Source organism: Rhinatrema bivittatum, chromosome 16 (assembly GCF_901001135.1).
Source record: "Rhinatrema bivittatum chromosome 16, aRhiBiv1.1, whole genome shotgun sequence".
Taxonomy (NCBI): domain Eukaryota; kingdom Metazoa; phylum Chordata; class Amphibia; order Gymnophiona; family Rhinatrematidae; genus Rhinatrema; species Rhinatrema bivittatum.
Window position 1 is genome coordinate 26,120,263 of NC_042630.1, and position 26,546 is coordinate 26,146,808.

The following is a 26,546-nucleotide window of genomic DNA, read 5'->3' on the forward strand; positions in this document are numbered from 1 at the left end:
TCTCAATGCATGCAGGGATTTGTAGCTCTGATAATCTGATTGATTTTCCTAAGCAAATCAGAACTGCTAATCCATGCATACAATGGAACAAAACTGCAGGCTGGATGAGCCCATACAGCAGAAATGGAGCAATGTGGCAATTCTATATGTATATAAACAAGAAACGGTAAATTTTGTTGTATAGACATTTTGTTGTCTGAGCAGCCACCTTCTTTTGCAACTCTATATGTAACATGGATCAGATATTCAAAAGGAACAGAGCCATTAGATGGGGTCACAGAAGCCTTTAATAGTAAATATGTTAATTTAAAAAGTTAGACAGCTTAACAATTACCTACTAGAAAACTTTCCAAGTAATGAAACATGGTTTATTTAGCTGTCTGTCGCTCTAGTTACAGTGCTGGCCAGTCTCCACTATGCATGCTAGACCTGTTTGCTGCAGCAGATCCTTTGAATGGCCCTGTTTGTAAGTCCACACAGTACAGGGTTGAGTTATAGTTAGGATTTACCACAATGCAGTGACGCCCTTAGGAGGGGCCGGGTGGAGTCAGAGGAGCTACAGGAAATCTCCCAGCTCTGCAACACTTCACTGAGTGTGATGGGCTTGAAGCCAGAGCGAGTCAAAACAGGCATTTACAGCACCTCAGTGTTTATAGTTAAGAAAACTCATGAACAGAAAATGTGCAAAATTGCTTAACAAATATTTCTGTTCGGTGTCCACTGTGGAAGGACCTGGAGCAGGACCCCATACAACAAGCACAAATAAGATTGGAAGTGAAGTAAACCTCAATTGATTTTCAGAACAGTGTGTTTGTGAGGAGCTAACTAAACTTAAAGTAAATAAGGCGATGGGGCCAGATGGGATACATCAGAGGGTATTAAGGGAACTTAGAGATATCCTGGCAGCTCCGCTGGCTGATCTTTTCAATGCTGTAGAGTCTGGAGTAGTCCTGTTGGACTTGAAAAGGGCAGATGTGGTTCCTATTCATAAAAATGGAAGTAAGGAGGAGGCTGGGAGCTACAGGCCAGTTAGTCCGACCTCTGTGGTGAGCAAACTAATGGAATCACTGCTAAAACAATTTTTGGAATCCATTGGCTTACTAGATCTGACGCAGCATGCTTTTACCAGAGGTAAATCTTGTCAGATGAATCTGATCAATTTCTTTGATTGGGTGACCAGAGAGTTGGATCAAGGGAGAGTGCTAGACGTAGTGTACTTGGATTTCACCAAGGCCTTTGACACGATTCCGCACAGAAAACTTATAAATAAATTGTGCACCCTTGGTATGGATCCTAGAGTGACTGACTGGGTTAGAAACTGGCTGAGTGGGAGGTGACAAAGGGTACTGGTACATGGAGTTTTCTCTGAGGAGAAGATCTTACTAGCAGTATGCCTCAGGGATTGGTCCTTGGACCAGTTCTTTTCAACATCTTTGTGAGTGACATAATGGAAGGGTTGTCGGGAAAGGTTTGTCTTTTAGCTGATGATACTAAAGTCTGCAACAAGGTGGATAGCTAGGAAGGAGTGTAAAACATGAGGTAGGATCTAGTGAACTTTGCAGAATGGTCTAAGATCTGGCAGCTAAGATTTAATGCTAAAAAAAAATGCAGATTAATGCATTTAGGATGCAAAAACCTAAGGGAGAGGTACAGTATTGGAGGTGAAATTCTTCTAAGCACAAAGGAAGAGCAGGATCTTGAGGTAATTGTTTTTGATGATCCACCAAACAGGTGGATAAAGCAATGGTAAAAGCCAGAAAGATGCTTGGCTGCATAGGGACAGGAATGGTCAGCAGAAAATGGGAGGTGATAAATCCTCCTGTATAGGTCCCTGGTGAGACCTCACTGGGAATACTGTGTACAATTCTAGAGACCGCACTTTCAAAAGGATATAAACAGGATGGAGTCAGTCCAGGGGGTGGCTACTAAAATGGTCAGTGGTCTTCATTCTAAAGCTTATGGGGAGAGTCTTAAACATGTACACCCTAGAAGAAAGGCAAGATAAGGGAGATATGATAGAGACATTCAAATATCGCAAAGGTTTTCATGAAAGCGAGATGAGCCTTTTTTAATGGAAAGGAGGCTCTAGAACAAGGGGGTCATGAGTTGAGGGTGAAAGGGGGTCGATTCAAGAGTAATCTTAGGAAATATCTCTTTACAGAGAGGGTGGGGAATGCATGGGACATCCTCCCACTGGAGGTGGTGGAGTCAAAAACAGTATCTGAACTGAAAAAAGCATGGGATAAATACAGGGGATCTCTGAAGAAGTGATGAGAATTATAATGCGAAATTAATTGGACAGATGAGCAGACTGGATGGGCCATATGGTCCTTTTCTGCCGTCATGTTTCTATCTGGAATGGCTCCTTTACTGTTCAGACCATACATGATACAGCAATTCAGTGCAGCATAATACTATAATAACATCGACTTATTTTTTAGCAAATGTAAATCTGTGAAGCGAAGCAATAACATCCTCCTTAAGTGAGTTCAAAGTTATTAATCCACCACTTAGGGGCGGATTTTAAGAGCCCTGCTCGCCTAAATCCGCCCAAAACCGGGCGGATTTAGGCGAGCAGGGCCCTGCGTGCCGGTGAGCCTATTTTACATAGGCCTACCGGCGCGCGCAGAGCCCCGGGACTCGCGTAAGTCCCGGGGTTTTCGGAGGGGGGCGTGTCGGGGGCGGGCCCGAACTGCACGGCGTTTTCGGGGCGTGTCGGGAGCGTTCCGGGGGCGGGCCCAGGGGCGTGGCTACGGCCCGGGGCGGTCCGGGGGCGTGGCCGCGCCCTCCGTACCCGCCCCGAGGTCGCGTCCCGGCGCACAACAGGCCCGCTGGCGCGCGGGGATTTACTTCTCCCTCCGGGAGGCGTAAATCCCCGGAGAAAGGTAAAGGGGGGGGTGTAGACAGGGCCGGGCGGGTGGGTTAGGTAGAGGAAGGGAGGGGAAGGTGAGGGGAGGGCGTTAGAGGATTCCCTCCAAGGCCGCTCCGATTTCGGAGCGGCCTTGGAGGGAACGGGGGTAGGCTGCGCGGCTCTGCGCGCGCCGGCTATACAAAATCAATAGCCTTGCGCGCGCCGATCCAGGTTTTTAGCAGATACGCGCGGCTCCGCGCGTATCTGCTAAAATCCCGCGTACTTTTGTTTGCGCCTGGAGCGCCAACAAAAGTACGCCAACGCGCCTTGTTTGAAAATCTACCCCTTAGTTGGCAGAGGGGACCCTCCGCTATAATATGTGGTATAAGTTTATTTCTCACCACCACTGTACAATCCCAGTGGTGCAGGCTGTCTGTGCAGTAGTCTTTGCCACCTGTTTGGCAGGGACCAGTAACTTTAATGATTAGGCTCTAATACAACCCCCTCCCCAGGGTTCTTACAGGGCCATAAACTGAAAGCCACAGGATTGCACTATTACTGTAATTATATTACATTCATTGTTCTCCGCCTTGTAAAGGCGGATAATGAAATCCAAAAAAAAAATAAATATCAGCCATGCTACAGAAGGCTGCCTGCAATGTTTTCTGCAAGGAGGAAAGCAGGACAAGGTGTGGAGCCTGGGCGAGTTTCTGCATGTGCTGGATTACGGCACACGGATTATTTCTTCAGGCTCCTCGCTCAGGCCGATGCAATACAGCGTGCTCAGCTGAGCGCACTGGTTAACCTGTGGTTGCACGCGCATCCACGACCTCTTATTCAAAAAGGGGATCATCGCATCCAAAACACGCGTCCAACCCCCCTCCCCCCCGAAGCTAATAGCACTCATCACACGTAAATATGTGTGCCAGACGCGCACATTTTTACTCAAAAATGAATGCCTGCCCCAGAGCAGGTGTTAAGGTATGAGAAGCCCCTAAAGTTGACAGAAAAGCAGAAAATACTTCTTTTCTGTATTTCTTTTTCCAACTTAATATCAAGCTGGAGGAACTGAAAAAAAAAGTTAGGTAAAAAAAAAAAAAATAGTGTGCCTGCGGCCAGGTTAGGTTAATGGAGTGCCCTGTGTCTGTGCTCGTAAAACTGAGCGTCCCTTTTCCTAATCCGCCGACAGTCAACTCTCCCGGGTGCCCAATGCCGAGGAGGCGCTATGGGCATGCAATTTCCCCTAGCACCTCCTTTTTACCGCAGCAACGGGCGACCCCAGGGAGGTCGATCAGCGCGTGTTAGGAGAGTGGACGCTCAATCGTGAAGTAGATAGAGGCATATACTGGACCACATGGAAACTGACACAAAAAAGGGCATGGACGTAGCACATATTTGACATATGTGAACAGTAGTGCCAGTCACCAAGGCTTCAACCTTGGCTGTTGTAAACTGAGGAAACTTTGCATGGAAAGAACAGAGATTTCTATGTGACAAGAATACACTCCCTACACCAAAGAATGTGTAAATTTAATACATATTCCTATTCCCTAAATTGAGATGAGTAGACTCTCTTTTGGTCATTCATCTGAGATGTTGTACCATTTGGAAGAGCTATATGGATGTTCATAAAGAACTCAAAGATAAAAAGAAATAATTATTGTTGAGAGGTAACAGTGGTGGGGCCACTTGGCAATAGTGCTCATAACATGATCATATTTAAACTAATAACTAGAAGGGAGACAATAAGTAAATCTTTAGCTGTAACACTACATTTTCAAAAGGGAAACTTTGATAAAATGAGGAAAATAGTTAGAAAAAAACTGAAAGGTGCAGCTGCAAAGGTTAAAAGTGTTCAACAGACATGGACATTGTTTAAAAATACAATCCTAGATGCGCAGTCCAGATGTATTCCACGCATTAAGGAAGGCAAAACGATTACCGGTATGGTTAAAAGGTGAGGTGAAAGAGGCTATTTTAGCCAAAAAAACATCCTTTAAAAATTGGAAGAAGGATCCATCTGAAGAAAATAGGATAAAGCATAAGCAATATCAAGTTAAGTGTAAAACATTGATAAGAAAGGCGAAGAGAGAATTTGAAATGAAGTTGGCCGTGGAGGCAAAAACTCATAATAAAAACGTTAAAAAATATATCCGAAGCAAGAAACCTATAAAGGAGTCGGTTGGACCATTAGATGACCGAGGTGTTAAAGGGGCTCTTAGGGAAGATAAGGCCATTGCAGAAAGACTAAATGAATTCTTTGCTTCCGTGTTTACTAATGAGGATGTTGGGGAGATACCAGTTTCGGAGATGGTTTTCAAGGGTGATGAGACAGATTAACTGAACTCGGAAGATGTGGTAGGCCAGATTGACAAATTAAAGAGTAGCAAATCACCTAGACCGGATGGTATGCATCCCAGGGTACTGAAGGAACTAAAAAATGAAATTTCTGATCTATTTGTTAAAATTTGTAACCTATCATTAAAATCATCTATTGTACCAGAAGACTGGAGGGTGGCCAATGTAACCCCAATATTTAAAAAGGGCTCCAGGGGCGATCCGGGAAACTATAGACCAGTGAGCCTAACTTCAGTGCTGGGAAAAATAGAGTAAACTATTCTAAAGATCAAAATCGTGGAGCATATAGAAAGACATGGTTTAATGGAACACAGTCAACATGGATTTACCCAAGGGAAGTCTTTTCTAACAAATCTACTTAATTTTTTTGATGGGGGTTAATAAACATGTGGATAAAGGTGAACCAGTAAATGTAGTGTATTTGGATTTTCAGAAGGCATTTGACAAAGTCCCTCATAAGAGGCTTCTAAGAAAACTAAAAAAGTCATGGAATAGGAGGTGACGTCCTTTCGTGGATTACAAACTGGTTAAAAGACAGGAAACAGAGAGTAGGATTAAATGGTCAATTTTCCCAGTGGAAAAGGGTAAACAGTGGAGTGCCTCAGGGATCTGTACTTGGACTTGGACTGTACTTTATATTTATAAATGATCTGGAAAGGAGTACGACGAGTAAGATTCTCAAATTTGCAGATGATACAAATGTATTCAGAGTAGATGAATCACAAGTGGATTGTGATACATTACAGGAGGACCTTGCGAGACTGGAAGATTGGGCATCCAAATAGCAGATAAAATTTAATGTGGACAAGTGCAAGGTGTTGCATAAAAGGAAAAATAATCCTTGTTGTAGTTACACGATGTTAGGTTCCATATTAGGAGCTACCACCCAGGAAAAAGATCTAGGCATCATAGTGGATAATACTTTGAAATCGTTGGCTCAGTGTGCTGCAGCAGTCAAGAAAGCAAACAGAATGTTAGGAATTATTAGGAAGGGAATGGTTAACAAAACGGAAAATGTCATAATGCCTCTGTATCGCTCCATGGTGAGACTACACCTTGAATACTGTGTACAATTCTGGTCGCTGCATCTCAAAAAAAGAAATAGTTGCGATGGAGAAGGTACAGAGAAGGACAACCAAAATGATAAAGGGGATGGAACAACTCCCCTATGAGGAAAGGCTGAAGTGTAAAGGGCTGTTCAGCTTGGAGAAGAGATGGCTGGGGGGGGGGGGGGGAAGAAGAATATGATAGAGGTCTTTAAAATTATGAGAGATCTTGAACGAGTAGATGTGAATCGGTTATTTACACTTTTGGATAATAGAAGGACCAGGGGGCACTCCATGAAGTTAGTAAGTATCACATTTAAGATTAATCAGAGAAAATTCTTTTTCACTCAGTGCACAAATTAAGCTCTGGAATTTGTTGCAGAGGAGGTGGTTAGTGCAGTTAGAGTAGCTGGGTTCAAAAAAGGTTTGGATAAGTTCTTGGAGGAGAAGTCCATTAACTGCTATTAACTAAAGTTGACTTAGGCAATGGCCTATGCTATTACTGGCATCAGTAGCATGGGATCTTCTTAGTGTCTGGGTAATTGCCAGGATCTTGTGGCCTGGTTTGGCCTCTATTGGAAACAGGATGCTGGGCTTGATGGACCCTTGGTCTGACCCAGCATGGCAATTTCTTATGTTCTTATGTACCATTCTCTAGTGCATTGTTTCGCAACCTTTTCAAGGCCAAGGCACACCTATATTAACAAAAATTTTGTGTGGCACACCAACCTCCGTGGAGCAGGAAATGCAGACATGGAGAGGATTCATATGGCCAGAAGAAGAGCTAGGGAATCACTGAAAGACCTGCCAGTCTCTCTTTGAAATTTTATAATAAATGGAGGAGGGGCCAAGACACACATGATCCCATCACCAAGGACCAGTTCTCTCTACATACAAGTGCAAGAGAAAAGCGAAGTCAGTGTGGCAAAGGCAGCCAGCTCAGTTAGTTACCTTGGCTGCAGCAAGTGGCTGCCAAAGCTTCTCTACTGTTGCTTCTCCCAGCACTCGGAATAAGTCACATCCGGTGCTTGGTGCATATTCTGACTGTCTTATTAAGCCTAGGGATAAGACGGAGGCTGGAAGGACTCAAAGGAGGAATCCCTGAAGGGGAAGATATGTGTACTGAACAAAGTAGGACTCGGCTATCCATACTTTGCATGGTACTTATTAATTTCCCTACTCCAGAGCTCATGCTATAGCTAGGAAGGGGAAGCATATGTGACTATACATGTTCTAAGAAGGGAGTTTCTACATCTTTTAGCTGGTGTCTCTTAATGCTCTGACATGCTGGTCTGGATCTGAGAATCAATCAGTGGTGACATTTTCGTGGCACACCTGATCAGGTCTGAAGGCACACTTGTTGGGAAACATTGCTCTACTGAAGGCCCAGCACACCTAGTCTTTTATCTTTGTTTTGAGTGTAACTTTTATGGACTTTTTAAAACAATATAATATTGTTCTTCTATTGTAGGATTCAGAGAAGCCCGAGACAATTGCAGCAATAATGCAGGCTCTGGATGAAAATAATGATGGAGAAGTTGATTTTAAAGAGTTTCTTGATCTCTTTTTCAAAGTGGCTGTAGCATACTGTGAAGCTTTAGCATTGTATAAACAGAAAAAGCAAGAAAAATGTCAACAATCATCAGGTTCAGACTCAAAACAACAAAAATCATCTGAACAAGATTCATCCAAAAAACATGAAACAGAGCCAAAAACTACTCCAAAACAAGATCCATCTCTACAACAAACTCCTCCCCAGAAACAAGATACATCTCATCCACAACCTTTTTCCCAGGAAAAAGATCCATCTCAGAAACAAAAGCCAGCCCAATCAAAATCTTCATCTCAGTCTCTTTCCCAGAAACCAGAGACATCCCAGAAACAAGATCCTTCTCAGCCACAATTTTCTTACCAGAAACATGATTCAATTCAAAAGCAGGGTATGTCACAGAAACAAGACTCAACACAGAAACAAGAACCATGCCAGACAAAAAACAAACCACTAGTAGAGTCTTCACCTCAAAAACAAGACGCTCCCCAGCTAAAATCTCCTTCACACAAACAAGATCCACTCCAGAAAAAAGACATATCTGAGAAACATGACTTATCTAAGCCACAGTCTCTTTCTCAGCAACACGATCTTTCTAAGAAACCAGAACTATCCCAACCAAAATGTCCTGCCAAAAAAATAGATCCATTCCAGCAACAATCTCCTACCCAGAAACAAGATCCATCTCAGCCACAATCTCCAACCCAGAAACAAGATATATCTAAGAAACCAGAACCAGCTCAGCCAAAATCTCCTTCTAAAAAAATAGATCCATTCCAACAGCAATCTCCTAACCAGAAACAAGATCCATCTCAGCCACAATCTCCAACCCAGAAACAAGATATATCTAAGAAATCAGAACCAGCCCTGGCAAAATCTCCTTTCAAGAAACAAGATATTTCTACGGCAAAAGAACCAGCTAAGAAACAGGATGCATCCCAGATGCAAGAATTGCCTCTACTAAAATCTTCTCCCCCAAAACAAGATGCATCTAAGCAACAAGATCCATCCCAGCCACAAGCTCTTTCACAGAAAGAGGATCCCTGTAAGCCACATGATTCATCCCAGCCACTATCTCCTTCCACAAAACAAGGTTCATCTAAGAAACAAGATCCATCTCTGCCACTATTTCCTTCCAAGAAAGAAGATCCATCCCAACCACAATCTCATTCCCAAAAACAGGATCCTTTCCAGAAAAAAGATCCTTCTAAGAAAGCAGAGCCATTAAAAATTCAAGATCAGTCCTTCACACAAGAATCTCCTCTACTCCAATCTCTTCCCCAGAAACAAGATCCATCTCAGCCACAAGCCCCATCCCAAAAACAGGAACCTATTCAGGAGCAAGACCAATCAAAGAAACAAGATCCATCCAAAAAACAATCACCTTCCCAAAAGCTAGAAAGTTTAAAGAAACAAGACCCATCTAAGAAAAAAGATCCATCTCAACCACAATCCCCTTCCCAAAAACAGGATCCTGTCCAGAAACAAGACCCATTAAAGAAAAAAGAACCATCCCAACCACAATCCCCTTCCAAAAAACAGGATCAAATACAGAAACAAGATTCATCTCAGCAACAATCCCCTTCCACAAAAGATTCATGCAAGAAACAAGACCCACCTAAGAAAGGACAATCATTAAAAAAACATGATGAGACCCTAACACAAGAATCTCCCCTACTCCAATCTCTTCCCCAGAAACAAGATCCATCTCAGACACAATTTCCATCAAAGAAACAGGATATATCAAAGAAAGAAGAACTATCTAAGCCACAATCCCCTTCCCCAAAACAGGATCATTTCCAGAAACAAGACCCATTAAAGAAACAAGAACCATCACAACCAAAATCCGATTCCCAAAAGCAAGAATCTATCCATAAGGAAGATACATCTAAGAAACAAGATCCATTCCAACCACAATCCCCTTCACAAAAACAAGATACTTTCCAGAAGGAAGATCTATCTAAACCACAATCTCCTTCTCAAAAACAGGATCATGTCCAGAAACAAGACCCAGTAAAGAAACAAGAGCCATCACAACCAAAATCCCCTTCCCAAAAGCAAGAATCTATCCATAAGGAAGACCCATCTAAGAAACAAGAGCCATCCAAACCAGAATCCCCTTCCCAAAAACAAGAACCTTTCCAGAAACAAGATTCACCTCAATCACATTCCCCTTCACAAAAACAGGATCATTTCCAGAAACAAGACCCATTAAAGAAACAAGATCCATCCCAAACACAATCCCCCTCCCTTAAACAAGATCCTATCCAGCAACAAGATCCAATAGAGAAACAGGATTCATCTCAGCAACAATCCCCTTCCACAAAAGATTCATGCCAGAAACAAGACCCATCTAAGAAAGGACAGCCATTAAAAAAACATGATCAGTCCCAGACACAAGAATCTCCTCTACTCCAATCTCTTCCCCAGAAACAGGATATATCAAAGAAAGAAGAACTATCTCAACCACAATCTCCTTCCCAAAAACAGGATCATCTCCAGAAACAAGACCCATTAAAGAAACAAGAGCCATCACAACCAAAATCACCTTCCCAAAAGCAAGAATCTATCCATAAGGAAGACCCATCTAAGAAACAAGATCCATTCCAACCACAATCCCCTTCACAAAAACAAGATACTTTCCAGCAACAAGACCCATTAAAGAAACATCCATGCCAACCACAATCCCCTTCCCAAAAACAAGATCATTTCCAGAAGGAAGATCTATCTAAACCACAATCTCCTTCCCAAAAACAGGATCATTTCCAGAAACAAGACCCATTAAAGAAACAAGAGCCATCACAACCAAAATCCCCTTCCCAAAAGCAAGAATCTATCCATAAGGAAGACCCATCTAAGAAACAAGATCCATTCCAACCACAATCCCCTTCACAAAAACAAGATACTTTCCAGCAACAAGACCCAATAAAGAAACATCCATGCCAACCACAATCCCCTTCCCAAAAACAAGAACATTTCCAGAAGGAAGATCTATCTCAACCACAATCTCCTTCACAAAAACAGGATCATTTCCATAAACAAGACCCATTAAAGAAACAAGAGTCATCACAACCAAAATCCCCTTCCCAAAAGCAAGAATCTATCCATAAGGAAGACCCATCTAAGAAACAAGATCCATTCCAACCACACTCCCCTTCACAAAAACAAGATACTTTACAGCAACAAGACCCATTAAAGAAACAACCATGTCAACCACAATCCCCTTCCCAAAAACAAGATCATTTCCAGAAGGAAGATCTATCTAAACCACAATCTCCTTCCCAAAACAAGGATCATTTCCAGAAAGAAGACCCATTAAAGAAACAAGAGCCATCACAACCAAAATCCCCTTCCCAAAAGCAAGAATCTATCCATAAGGAAGACCCATCTAAGAAACAAGATCCATTCCAACCACACTCCCCTTCACAAAAACAAGATACTTTACAGCAACAAGACCCATTAAAGAAACATCCATGCCAACCACAATCCCCTTCCCAAAAACAAGAACATTTCCAGAAGGAAGATCAATCTCAACCACAATCTCCTTCCCAAAAACAGGATCATCTCCAGAAACAAGACCCATTAAAGAAACAAGAGCCATCACAACCAAAATCCCCTTCCCAAAAGCAAGAATCTATCCATAAGGAAGACCCATCTAAGAAACAAGATCCATTCCAACCACACTCCCCATCACAAAAACAAGATACTTTACAGGAGCAAGACCCAGTAAAGAAACATCCATGCCAACCACAATCCCCTTCCCAAAAACAAGAACATTTCCAGAAGGAAGATCTATCTCAACCACAATCTCCTTCACAAAAACAGGATCATTTCCAGAAACAAGACCCATTAAAGAAACAAGAATCATCACAACCAAAATCCCCTTCCCAAAAGCAAGAATCTATCCATAAGGAAGACCCATCTAAGAAACAAGATCCATTCCAACCACACTCCCCTTCACAAAAACAAGATACTTTACAGCAACAAGACCCATTAAAGAAACATCCATGTCAACCACAATCCCCTTCCCAAAAACAAGATCATTTCCAGAAGGAAGATCTATCTAAACCACAATCTCCTTCCCAAAAACAGGATCATTTCCAGAAACAAGACCCATTAAAGAAACAAGAGCCATCACAACCAAAATCCCCTTCACAAAAGCAAGAATCTATCCATAAGGAAGACCCATCTAAGAAACAAGATCCATTCCAACCACACTCCCCTTCACAAAAACAAGATACTTTACAGCAACAAGACCCATTAAAGAAACATCCATGTCAACCACAATCCCCTTCCCAAAAACAAGATCATTTCCAGAAGGAAGATCTATCTAAACCACAATCTCCTTCCCAAAAACAGGATCATTTCCAGAAACAAGACCCATTAAAGAAACAAGAGCCATCACAACCAAAATCCCCTTCCCAAAAGCAAGAATCTATCCATAAGGAAGACCCATCTAAGAAACAAGATCCATTCCAACCACAATCCCCTTCACAAAAACAAGATACTTTACAGCAACAAGACCCATTAAAGAAACATCCATGTCAACCACAATCCCCTTCCCAAAAACAAGAACATTTCCAGAAGGAAGATCTATCTAAACCACAATCTCCTTCCCAAAAACAGGATCATCTCCAGAAACAAGACCCATTAAAGAAACAAGAGCCATCACAACCAAAATCCCCTTCCCAAAAGCAAGAATCTATCCATAAGGAAGACCCATCTAAGAAACAAGATCCATTCCAACCACAATCCCCTTCACAAAAACAAGATACTTTCCATCAACAAGACCCATTAAAGAAACATCCATGCCAACCACAATCCCCTTCCCAAAAACAGGATCATTTCCAGAAACAAGACCCATTAAAGAAACAAGAGCCATCACAACCAAAATCCCCTTCCCAAAAGCAAGAATCTATCCATAAGGAAGACCCATCTAAGAAACAAGATCCATTCCAACCACAATCCCCTTCACAAAAACAAGATACTTTCCAGCAACAAGACCCATTAAAGAAACATCCATGCCAACCACAAGCCCCTTCCCAAAAACAAGAACATTTCCAGAAGGAAGATCTATCTCAACCACAATCTCCTTCACAAAAACAGGATCATTTCCATAAACAAGACCCATTAAAGAAACAAGAGTCATCACAACCAAAATCCCCTTCCCAAAAGCAAGAATCTATCCATAAGGAAGACCCATCTAAGAAACAAGATCCATTCCAACCACACTCCCCTTCACAAAAACAAGATACTTTACAGCAACAAGACCCATTAAAGAAACATCCATGTCAACCACAATCCCCTTCCCAAAAACAAGAACATTTCCAGAAGGAAGATCTATCTAAACCACAATCTCCTTCCCAAAAACAGGATCATCTCCAGAAACAAGACCCATTAAAGAAACAAGAGCCATCACAACCAAAATCCCCTTCCCAAAAGCAAGAATCTATCCATAAGGAAGACCCATCTAAGAAACAAGATCCATTCCAACCACAATCCCCTTCACAAAAACAAGATACTTTCCATCAACAAGACCCATTAAAGAAACATCCATGCCAACCACAATCCCCTTCCCAAAAACAGGATCATTTCCAGAAACAAGACCCATTAAAGAAACAAGAGCCATCACAACCAAAATCCCCTTCCCAAAAGCAAGAATCTATCCATAAGGAAGACCCATCTAAGAAACAAGATCCATTCCAACCACAATCCCCTTCACAAAAACAAGATACTTTCCAGCAACAAGACCCATTAAAGAAACATCCATGCCAACCACAAGCCCCTTCCCAAAAACAAGAACATTTCCAGAAGGAAGATCTATCTCAACCACAATCTCCTTCACAAAAACAGGATCATTTCCATAAACAAGACCCATTAAAGAAACAAGAGTCATCACAACCAAAATCCCCTTCCCAAAAGCAAGAATCTATCCATAAGGAAGACCCATCTAAGAAACAAGATCCATTCCAACCACACTCCCCTTCACAAAAACAAGATACTTTACAGCAACAAGACCCATTAAAGAAACATCCATGCCAACCACAATCCCCTTCCCAAAAACAAGAACATTTCCAGAAGGAAGATCAATCTCAACCACAATCTCCTTCCCAAAAACAGGATCATCTCCAGAAACAAGACCCATTAAAGAAACAAGAGCCATCACAACCAAAATCCCCTTCCCAAAAGCAAGAATCTATCCATAAGGAAGACCCATCTAAGAAACAAGATCCATTCCAACCACAATCCCCTTCACAAAAACAAGATACTTTACAGCAACAAGACCCATTAAAGAAACATCCATGTCAACCACAATCCCCTTCCCAAAAACAAGAACATTTCCAGAAGGAAGATCTATCTAAACCACAATCTCCTTCCCAAAAACAGGATCATCTCCAGAAACAAGACCCATTAAAGAAACAAGAGCCATCACAACCAAAATCCCCTTCCCAAAAGCAAGAATCTATCCATAAGGAAGACCCATCTAAGAAACAAGATCCATTCCAACCACAATCCCCTTCACAAAAACAAGATACTTTCCATCAACAAGACCCATTAAAGAAACATCCATGCCAACCACAATCCCCTTCCCAAAAACAGGATCATTTCCATAAACAAGACCCATTAAAGAAACAAGAGTCATCACAAACCAAAATCCCCTTCCCAAAAGCAAGAATCTATCCATAAGGAAGACCCATCTAAGAAACAAGATCCATTCCAACCACACTCCCCTTCACAAAAACAAGATACTTTACAGCAACAAGACCCATTAAAGAAACATCCATGCCAACCACAATCCCCTTCCCAAAAACAAGAACATTTCCAGAAGGAAGATCAATCTCAACCACAATCTCCTTCCCAAAAACAGGATCATCTCCAGAAACAAGACCCATTAAAGAAACAAGAGCCATCACAACCAAAATCCCCTTCCCAAAAGCAAGAATCTATCCATAAGGAAGACCCATCTAAGAAACAAGATCCATTCCAACCACACTCCCCATCACAAAAACAAGATACTTTACAGGAACAAGACCCATTAAAGAAACATCCATGCCAACCACAATCCCCTTCCCAAAAACAAGAACATTTCCAGAAGGAAGATCTATCTCAACCACAATCTCCTTCACAAAAACAGGATCATTTCCAGAAACAAGACCCATTAAAGAAACAAGAATCATCACAACCAAAATCCCCTTCCCAAAAGCAAGAATCTATCCATAAGGAAGACCCATCTAAGAAACAAGATCCATTCCAACCACACTCCCCTTCACAAAAACAAGATACTTTACAGCAACAAGACCCATTAAAGAAACATCCATGTCAACCACAATCCCCTTCCCAAAAACAAGATCATTTCCAGAAGGAAGATCTATCTAAACCACACTCTCCTTCCCAAAAACAGGATCATTTCCAGAAACAAGACCCATTAAAGAAACAAGAGCCATCACAACCAAAATCCCCTTCCCAAAAGCAAGAATCTATCCATAAGGAAGACCAATCTAAGAAACAAGATCCATTCCAACCACACTCCCCTTCACAAAAACAAGATACTTTACAGCAACAAGACCCATTAAAGAAACATCCATGTCAACCACAATCCCCTTCCCAAAAACAAGATCATTTCCAGAAGGAAGATCTATCTAAACCACAATCTCCTTCCCAAAAACAGGATCATTTCCAGAAACAAGACCCATTAAAGAAACAAGAGCCATCACAACCAAAATCCCCTTCCCAAAAGCAAGAATCTATCCATAAGGAAGACCCATCTAAGAAACAAGATCCATTCCAACCACAATCCCCTTCACAAAAACAAGATACTTTACAGCAACAAGACCCATTAAAGAAACATCCATGTCAACCACAATCCCCTTCCCAAAAACAAGATCATTTCCAGAAGGAAGATCTATCTAAACCACAATCTCCTTCCCAAAAACAGGATCATTTCCAGAAACAAGACCCATCTAAGAAACAAGAGTCATCACAACCAAAATCCCCTTCCCAAAGCAAGAATCTATCCATAAGGAAGACCCATCTAAGAAACAAGATCCATTCCAACCACACTCCCCATCACAAAAACAAGATACTTTCCAGCAACAAGACCCATTAAAGAAACATCCATGTCAACCACAATCCCCTTCCCAAAAACAAGAACATTTCCAGAAGGAAGATCTATCTCAACCACAATCTCCTTCACAAAAACAGGATCATTTCCAGAAACAAGACCCATTAAAGAAACAAGAGCCATCAGAACCAAAATCCCCTTCCCAAAAACAAGAATCTATCCATAAGGAAGACCCATCTAAGAAACAAGATCCATTCCAACCACAATCCCCTTCACAAAAACAAGATACTTTCCATCAACAAGACCCATTAAAGAAACATCCATGCCAACCACAATCCCCTTCCCAAAAACAGGATCATTTCCAGAAACAAGACCCATTAAAGAAACAAGAGCCATCACAACCAAAATGCCCTTCCCAAAAGCAAGAATCTATCCATAAGGAAGACCCATCTAAGAAACAAGATCCATTCCAACCACAATCCCCTTCACAAAAACAAGATACTTTCCAGCAACAAGACCCATTAAAGAAACATCCAAGCCAACCACAATCCCCTTCCCAAAAACAAGAACATTTCCAGAAGGAAGATCTATCTAAACCACAATCTCCTTCCCAAAAACAGGATCCTCTCCAGAAACAAGACCCATTAAAGAAACAAGAGCCATCACAACCAAACTCCCCTTCCCAAAAGCAAGAATCTATCCATAAGGAAGACCCATCTAAGAAACAAGATCCATTCCAACCACACTCCCCATCACAAAAACAAGATACTTTACAGCAACAAGACCCATTAAAGAAACATCCATGTCAACCACAATCCCCTTCCCAAAAACAAGAACATTTCCAGAAGGAAGATCTATCTCAACCACAATCTCCTTCACAAAAAGAGGATCATTCCCAGAAACAAGACCCATTAAAGAAACAAGAGCCATCAAAACCAAAATTCCCTTCCCAAAAACAAGAATCTATCCATAAGGAAGACCCATCTAAGAAACAAGATCCATTCCAACCACAATCCCCTTCCCAAAAACAAGATACTTTCCATCAACAAGACCCATTAAAGAAACATCCATGCCAACCACAATCCCCTTCCCAAAAACAGGATCATTTCGAGAAACAAGACCCATTAAAGAAACAAGAGCCATCACAACCAAAATCCCCTTCCCAAAAGCAAGAATCTATCCATAAGGAAGACCCATCTAAGAAACAAGATCCATACCAACCACAATCCCCTTCACAAAAACAAGATACTTTCCAGCAACAAGACCCATTAAAGAAACATCCATGCCAACCACAATCCCCTTCCCAAAAACAAGAACATTTCCAGAAGGAAGATCAATCTCAACCACAATCTCCTTCCCAAAAACAGGATCATCTCCAGAAACAAGACCCATTAAAGAAACAAGAGCCATCACAACCAAAATCCCCTTCCCAAAAGCAAGAATCTATCCATAAGGAAGACCCATCTAAGAAACAAGATGCATTCCAACCACACTCCCCATCAGAAAAACAAGATACTTTACAGCAACAAGACCCATTAAAGAAACATCCATGCCAACCACAATCCCCTTCCCAAAAACAAGAACATTTCCAGAAGGAAGATCTATCTAAACCACAATCTCCTTCCCAAAAACAGGATCATTTCCAGAAACAAGACCCATTAAAGAAACAAGAGCCATCACAACCAAAATCCCCTTCCCAAAAGCAAGAATCTATACATAAGGAAGACCCATCTAAGAAACAAGATCCATTCCAACCACAATTCCCTTCACAAAAACAAGATACTTTACAGCAACAAGACCCATTAAAGAAACATCCATGCCAACCACAATCCCCTTCCCAAAAACAAGAACCTTTCAAGAAACAAGATTCACCTCAACCACATTCCCCTTCTCAAAAACAGGATCATTTCGAGAAACAAGACCCATTAAAGAAACAAGAGCCATCACAACCAAAATCCCCTTCCCAAAAGCAAGAATCTATCCATAAGGAAGACCCATCTAAGAAACAAGATCCATTCCAACCACAATTCCCTTCACAAAAACAAGATACTTTACAGCAACAAGACCCATTAAAGAAACATCCATGCCAACCACAATCCCCTTCCCAAAAACAAGAACCTTTCAAGAAACAAGATTCACCTCAACCACATTCCCCTTCTCAAAAACAGGATCATTTCGAGAAACAAGACCCATTAAAGAAACAAGAGCCATCACAACCAAAATCCCCTTCCCAAAAGCAAGAATCTATCCATAAGGAAGACCCATCTAAGAAACAAGATCCATACCAACCACAATCCCCTTCACAAAAACAAGATACTTTCCAGCAACAAGACCCATTAAAGAAACATCCAGGCCAACCACAATCCCCTTCCCAAAAACAAGATCATTTCCAGAAGGAAGATCTATCTAAACCACAATCTCCTTCCCAAAAAGAAGAACCTTTCAAGAAACAAGATTCACCTCAACCACATTCCCCTTCTCAAAAAGAGGATCATTTCGAGAAACAAGACCCATTAAAGAAACAAAATCCATCCCAAACACAATCCCCTTCCCTTAAACAAGATCCTATCCAGCAACAAGGTCCAATAGAGAAACAAGATTCATCTCAGCAACAATCCCCTTCCACAAAAGATTCATGCCAGAAACAAGACCCATCTAAGAAAGGACAGCCATTAAAAAAACATGAAGTGACCCTGACACAAGAATCTCCTCTACTCCAATGTCTTCCCCAGAAACAAGATCCATCTCAGGCACAATACCCATCCCAGAAACAGGATATATCAAAGAAACAAGAACTATCTCAACCACAATCAACTTCACAGAAACAGGAAACTTTGCAACAACAAGACCCATTAAAGAAACAAGACTCATCCCAACCAAAATCCCCTTCCCAAAAGCAAGACTCTATCCATAAGGAAGACCCATCTAAGAAACAAGATCCATTCCAACCACAATCCCCTTCACAAAAACAAGATACTTTCCAGCAACAAGACCCAATAAAGAAACATCCATGCCAACCACAAGCCCCTTCCCAAAAACAAGAACATTTCCAGAAGGAAGATCTATCTCAACCACAATCTCCTTCACAAAAACAGGATCATTTCCATAAACAAGACCCATTAAAGAAACAAGAGTCATCACAACCAAAATCCCCTTCCCAAAAGCAAGAATCTATCCATAAGGAAGACCCATCTAAGAAACAAGATCCATTCCAACCACACTCCCCTTCACAAAAACAAGATACTTTACAGCAACAAGACCCATTAAAGAAACAACCATGTCAACCACAATCCCCTTCCCAAAAACAAGATCATTTCCAGAAGGAAGATCTATCTAAACCACAATCTCCTTCCCAAAACAAGGATCATTTCCAGAAAGAAGACCCATTAAAGAAACAAGAGCCATCAGAACCAAAATCCCCTTCCCAAAAGCAAGAATCTATCCATAAGGAAGACCCATCTAAGAAACACGATCCATTCCATCCACAATCCCCTTCACAAAAACAAGATACTTTCCCACAACAAGACCCATTAAAGAAACATCCATGCCAACCACAATCCCCTTCCCAAAAACAAGAACATTTCCAGAAGGAAGATCAATCTCAACCACAATCTCCTTCCCAAAAACAGGATCATCTCCAGAAACAAGACCCATTAAAGAAACAAGAGCCATCACAACCAAAATCCCCTTCCCAAAAGCAAGAATCTATCCATAAGGAAGACCCATCTAAGAAACACGATCCATTCCATCCACAATCCCCTTCACAAAAACAAGATACTTTCCCGCAACAAGACCCATTAAAGAAACATCCATGCCAACCACAATCCCCTTCCCAAAAACAAGAACATTTCCAGAAGGAAGATCATTCTCAACCACAATCTCCTTCCCAAAAACAGGATCATCTCCAGAAACAAGACCCATTAAAGAAACAAGAGCCATCACAACCAAAATCCCCTTCCCAAAAGCAAGAATCTATCCATAAGGAAGACCCAGCTAAGAAACAAGATCCATTCCAACCACAATCCCCCTCACAAAAACAAGATACTTTCCAGCAACAAGACCCATTAAAGAAACATCCATGCCAACCACAATCCCCTTCCCAAAAACAGGATCATTTCCAGAAACAAGACCCATTAAAAAAACAAGAGCCATCACAACCAAAATCCCCTTCCCAAAAGCAAGAATCTATCCATAAGGAAGACCCATGTAAGAAACAAGATCCATTCCAACCACAATCCCCTTCACAAAAACAAGATACTTTCCAGCAACAAGACCCATTAAAGAAACATCCATGCCCACCACAATCCCCTTCCCAAAAACAGGAACATTTCCAGAAACAAGAGCCATCCAAACCAGAATCCCCTTCCCAAAAACAAGAACCTTTCCAGAAACAAGATTCACCTCAACCACATTCCCCTTCTCAAAAACAGGATCATTTCCAGAAACAAGACCCATTAAAGAAACAAGATCCATCCCAAACACAATCCCCTTCCCTTAAACAAGATCCTATCCAGCAACAAGATCCAATAGAGAAACAGGATTCATCTCAGCAACAATCCGCTTCCACAAAAGATTCATGCCAGAAACAAGACCCATCTAAGAAAGGACTGCCATTAAAAAAACATGATCAGTCCCTGACACAAGAATCTACTCTACTCCAATCTCTTCCCCAGAAACAGGATATATCAAAGAAACAAGAACTATCTCAACCACAATCAACTTCACAGAAACAGGAAACTTTGCAACAACAAGACCCATTAAAGAAACAAGACTCATCCCAACCAAAATCCCCTTCCCAAAAGCAAGACTCTATCCATAAGGAAGACCCATCTAAGAAACAAGATCCATTCCAACCACAATCCCCTTCACAAAAACAGGATCATTTCCAGAAACAAGACCCATTAAAGAAACAGCCATGCCAACCACAATCCCCTTCCCAAAATCAAGAACATTTCCAGAAACAAGACCCATTAAAGAAACAAGAGCCATCACAACCAATATCCCCTTCCCAAAAGCAAGAATCTATCCATAAGGAAGACCCATCTAAGAAACAAGATCCATTCCAACCACAATCCCCTTCACAAAAACAAGATACTTTCCAGCAACAAGACCCATTAAAGAAACATCCATGCCAACCACAATCCCCTTCCCAAAAACAGGATCATTTCCAGAAACAAGACCCATTAAAGAAACAAAAGCCATCACAACCAAAATCCCCTTCCCAAATGCTAGAAACACTGCAGAAACAAGATCCAATAAAGAAACAAGATTCCTTGCAGCAACAATCCCCTTCCCCCATAAAACAAGATCCTTTGCAGCTGCAAGACCCATTAAAGAAAAAAGATCCACCCCAACCACAATCCCCTTCCCAAAAGCAGGATCCTTTTCAGAAACAAGACCCATCTAAGAAACATGATCCATCCCAGCCATTATCTCCTTCTCAGAAACAAGATCCATCTCACCTGCAATCCCCATCCCAGAAAGTGGATTCATCAAGGATACAAGATCCACTTCATCTACAATGCTCTTCCCAAGAAAAAGATCCAGTCCAGAAACAAGATGCTTCTAAGAAACAAGATCCACCACAACCACAGTCTCTTTTCCAGAAACCAGATCCCCAGACTATAGAATCCCTGAAACAAGATTTGTCACCAAAGAAGCAAGATACAAACCAAGAACATGATTTGTCATTAAAACCAGATCCTTTGAAAGAGCCTAGTCTATTTAAAGGCGATCTACTCTCCAAGCAGTCTGACCTATCACAGAGCCAGCAAGAAGCATGGAAAGAATGTTCATTCCAAAAGCAAGACTCATTGAAGCAACCGTACTCCTTTACCCCAAATGATCCACCAGCATACTGGGAATCTTCACAGAGACAGGATCTTCCTATGCAGAAGGATCTACTGAAAAAAGATACACTATCACATCAGCAATTTTCACCACAAGACCCATCCAAAGAATCCCATGTCCCAGATCAAAAGCAGGATGCACCATTACAGCCACAGCCAAGTATATGGCAACACATATTTCCAACTTCACAACAAGATCAAACACACCAACAAAAGCATGGTATATATCTTGAGCAGCAAGAACACCAGTCATTTTTTTACTCATACCACAAAGATGAACCCCAGCAACAGCAACTTTCACAGACATGGGGATGGCAACACGTATTTTCACATTCAAAACAAGATGCATCCCAGAAACATGGTGCAACCCAGCCAGACCAAGCATGGCCAGGGCAACAGCACCCACAGTTCCCAGCTGCACAACAAGCAGGGTTACCTTTCCTGCCGCAACATCAGTCTGCACAGGCAGGGCCTCCTCAACAACCCTGGAGCCAGTCAGAAGGAGAAGCTCAGCCTAAGAAACCGAATCCTCCCCAACCCCCTCAGAAGCAGACAGCATCTTCACAGCATACATCCGCCCAAGAAACCCCATCTCAGCAGCAACAGCAGGCAGAGAAACCGCCCACCAAACATTTCCGATGGCCATGGCAATTGTAAAATAGTGAAGCAAAGATCCTTCGGCCTAAAACCAATGACGTGGCTGAACAGAAAGGCTTCCTGACTTTGTTGTGCATTACTTAAGCTTTTGTGGTTCATGATATTCAAAATCCGCTTTAGCTTTAGCCCAATGTTGCTATGAAGAAATAGTATGCTTGACCATGGAGGCTCTGGACAAGAGTAATGATTTTGCCTCCCAGTGCTTCAGGGAATACTGCTGTGCCGTCTATGGCACTGCAGGACCACACCTGTTAACCACAGCAATACAATGTTTAAAATATTTAAATGCCAGAGAAGTAAGAAAGGTATCAGATGAGAAACAGACTGCAAAATTTCAGCAGCTCTAGGAAATCATCCCACTAAACTATTCCACATCCACACTACTTTTATGCTGCCTTAAACTACAACCTTACCCAAACATGTCCTGGTAAACTGATGTTCATCTCATCTCAAACAAGTCAATCTGACTGGCATGGGTTGAATGTTATAAATAGAATCCATAATGGAGGGAAGAGCAGAATTATTTCCCCAGATCTGGACTACTGGGTATGTTTTCCCTCACTTAGATTCAGATGTACCAGAGAGTTTTCCTCATTTTGCTTCTATGGGAAATATATTTAGCAATGCATAAACCCATAAGGGTATGCTCCAGAGAACAGCAGTAACCGTGGAAGGGTTGAGGGTTCCTTTAATTCAATAAATCATTGAGCACCTTACAATAAACCGCCCTCCCCCTCTCCTGTAAGCCCTGGCAGTCTTGATGCATTGTGCTTATCCAGCCTCTCTTTGCTTGGACTCAGCCAACAATAGGATGGGAGACTTCTTGCTGTGAATAATCATCTTCTAGGAGGGATTCTGGGCAGTCATTAGGGATTTATTCACTCTCTGGGATTTGTGTAATCTCTGTGCATGAACTTGTACTCTGTACTCACATACAATGTAAATAAATATTGAATATAAATGCATACATTAGCATTTGATTTGCTCTCACATGGAGTACTTTTCAAAAGGTTTCAGGTTCCACGTGCAAGTAGTATTTTGTGATGGCTGGCATCATGCATGTACTAGCAATGCTGTATGTGAATGTTAGAGGAAAAAGAGGGGTGCTTTAGCGGCATTTCCGGGCTTAACTTGTCTGGACATTTTTCCACCTGCAAACTGACTCACAGTACTGAAATCACGTTTGTCTTTTGTCTGCAGTTTTTGGGTAGAAGGTTTGTGTTAAGTGGTAGTGGTGGGGGGGGGGGGGGGGGGAGGGAAGGTCTGGCTGAGGTGCTGGAGGTATTGGTGAACTGGGGTTTACAAGTACATGCACAAGGAAGTATTTCCATGCATACTTTATAAAATACCTGCCTCCGTGTATAAACTGCATGTTACAATTATTTTGCGTGGAAAATATGTAGGTGTATGTTTCTAAAATAGATATAAAATGTATGCAATAAAAGAGAGAAACAGGTGTACTTTAGGGTGGAGATACACAGTAATTGATAGACTGCTGTAAATTCAGACATCTGACTTACGTACGTGGTTGAAAATTACTCTCAGAGTCAGTATTCTGGACTTGCCTTCTTCGATGGTATGTTTTTGGGTCAAGTTCAGGGGTTCAGAAGAATACTGAATCATCCACCAGCACAAACTTGCACTAACCACTAACAGGAGTCAAAATGTGAAGACAGAGCAGGACTGTAAACGAGAGCTCTGGCCTCAAACCTGCAGCGTGCCACCGGAAGCTGGAAACTTCTGGGTTCTAATCATGGCTCTGCCACTCGTTGTCTGTAGGACCTTGGACACATCACTTTATTTCTTTATGCTTCACCTCTCATTTCAGCTCTGCAGTGTGATCTCATCTCACCTGTGCTCCACAGGTACAGACACGGCCAGAGATGTAGAAAAATTGTCCCCTCATATTTCAGACTATTTCTTAGGTCATAAACATGTTTTTTTTATCGAAAATGTTAGAAGTATTGTAGCAGGTTCACTACCTGCTTCAGTATGAATAACGTTTCAATTGCAATGAGAAGAAACAGCATCACTACTAGCCAAAGGTAAGTTAAAAGAAAAAAGCATTTAGTGGCCAGATAAATGTTAATGCATTCCTATGAATAAAGTTAAAATTCTTTACAGTGGAGGATCTCTGGCAGAGATTGCAGTTACAACAAAGACATTTGTTTTCCTGGTGGCTGCGCTATAACGAAGGTTGTTTGGGTTTGCCTTGATAAGACTGTAGACGACAACTCAGCTTCTTCCTGAAAGGCTATCAGCTCTTATAGATGGGGCGGATTTACCAATAGGTAAGTGCCTATGGGTAGCCACCCTACCTGTGTGATTTTGCACTGCTCTGGCTGTTCTTCTTCCTTGGCACGCTCTAAACTGTAGGGGCCCTGTTGAAGTACAGCAGCATCCAGTAGCTTTTTCGTTCTGACTATACTTGTCTGCAGGACCATTGGGCTAAACAGCATTTTGGAAGGAGGGGGTGGGGGAGAGAGGAGAACAGCCTAAGGGCAGCCGGAAGTATACATCCAAGGCTGCTTACAGGCAACAGTCACCATTTCCAACAAGAGAATAATAGGTAGGAAAAGACCACCTGGTCCACCCCCAGTTGAAGAAGTCCTGTCTGTTCCCAGTATCTCCTTGTCAACGTGCTCCTTAAATCTCATTCAGCTGGTATACCAGGATCAATTCTGCTATGGGACTGGAATATTGATGTCATCAGTGACATCACTCATCAGCTGCATGATGCAGCTTGGCTGCTGTATTAATCCACTTGAATGCACAGAAATAAAAGGTTTACAAATAAAAACAAATAATACATATCTAAGGTGATACCTTTTTATTGGACAAATTTAAGATGATGTCATTGCATGGAGACAGCAGTAGCCCATGCAGGTACACAGAGAAAGTACAAACGAAAATCTGAAAAGATGTAAGGTGATGGCAATTCCCCTGGTACAGCTGCAGCCTGGGAAAGGGTAGTTCTTGATTTATTTTTTTATTTATTTAAAATACTTATATTCCACTTGTTTGACAAAGTCATTCAAAGCGAATTACACAGAAAAACAAAGTACAGTGTGAAAACATTTAAAACAAACATAATGGCAATATAACATAGTAATGACGGCAGAAAAGGACCACACGGTCAATCCAGTCTGGCCAGCAAGCTTCTTTTGGTAGTAACTGCCATCCCGCACAGGTTACCCCCACGCATCCTTTTCTTCATCCTCTAGCCTTTATGGATCTACAGTCTTTGTCCCACGCCACTTGAATTCTTTGACTGTTTTCATCTTCACCACCTCCTCTGGAAGGGCATTCCAGGCATTCACCACCCTCTCCGTGAAAATATTTTCTGGTGTTGGTTCTAAGTTGTCCCTCTTGGAGTTTCATTTCGTGATCTCCTGTTCTAATGATATCTTTCCAATGGAACAGATTTGAAGTTCATCCATCAATAAAATCTTTCAGGTATCTGAAGGTCTGTATCATATCTTCCGTACACCTCCTCTCTTCCAGGGTGTACATATTCAGATCCTTCAGCCTCTCCTTATAAGTCTTCCAATACCGACTCCACACCATTTTGGTCACCCTTTCTCTGGACTGCCTCCATCCTGTCTCTATCCTTTTTCAGATACGGTCTCCTGCACTGAAATAAAATCTTTCAGGTATCTGAAGGTCTGTATCATATCTTCCGTACACCTCCTCTCTTCCAGGGTGTACATATTCAGATCCTTCAGCCTCTCCTTATAAGTCTTCCAATACCGACTCCACACCATTTTGGTCACCCTTTCTCTGGACTGCCTCCATCCTGTCTCTATCCTTTTTCAGATACGGTCTCCTGCACTGAACACAGAACTCCAGGTGAGGCCTCACCAAGGACCTTGTAAAAAGGCATTATCACCTCCTTTTTCTTACTGGTTATTCCTCTCTCTATGCAGCCCAGCATTCTTCTGGCTTTAGCTATCACCTTGTCACATTGCTTCGCCATCTTCAGATCGCTAGACACTATCACCCCAAGGTCCCTCTCTTTTGGTCTGTGCGCATCAGCCCTTCACCCCCCCCCCCCCCTTTCCCCATCACATACAGCTCTTTTGGATTTTCACACCCCAGATGCAGGACTCTGCACTTCTTGCCATTGAATCCCAGCTGCCACATCTTCGACCACTCTTCCAGCTTCCTTAAATCA

General features: G+C 41.9%; 2 protein-coding genes across 9 annotated transcripts in view; one reads left to right on the forward strand and one right to left on the reverse strand.

The window, feature by feature from the left end:
* The window catches only part of LOC115077151 (putative mediator of RNA polymerase II transcription subunit 12), a 28,120-nt gene extending 4,783 nt beyond the window's left edge, over positions 1–23,337 (forward strand). The window contains exons 3-6 of one of the 8 annotated variants that reach the window (XM_029579371.1): positions 7,727–14,404; positions 15,207–15,473; positions 16,220–18,640; positions 20,546–23,337. In XM_029579371.1, the coding sequence (XP_029435231.1) occupies positions 7,727–14,404; positions 15,207–15,473; positions 16,220–18,640; positions 20,546–22,372 (11,193 nt within the window). In that variant the 3' untranslated portion in view covers positions 22,373–23,337. Of the gene's footprint in view, positions 1–7,726; positions 14,405–15,206; positions 16,035–16,219 lie in introns of those variants that run through there. The other 7 variants (XM_029579369.1, XM_029579370.1, XM_029579372.1 and 4 more) reach the window with 7 other exon arrangements.
* Positions 1–26,546, reverse strand: part of S100A1 (S100 calcium binding protein A1) — a 291,017-nt gene that overhangs the window by 157,082 nt on the left and 107,389 nt on the right. The window lies entirely within an intron of this gene.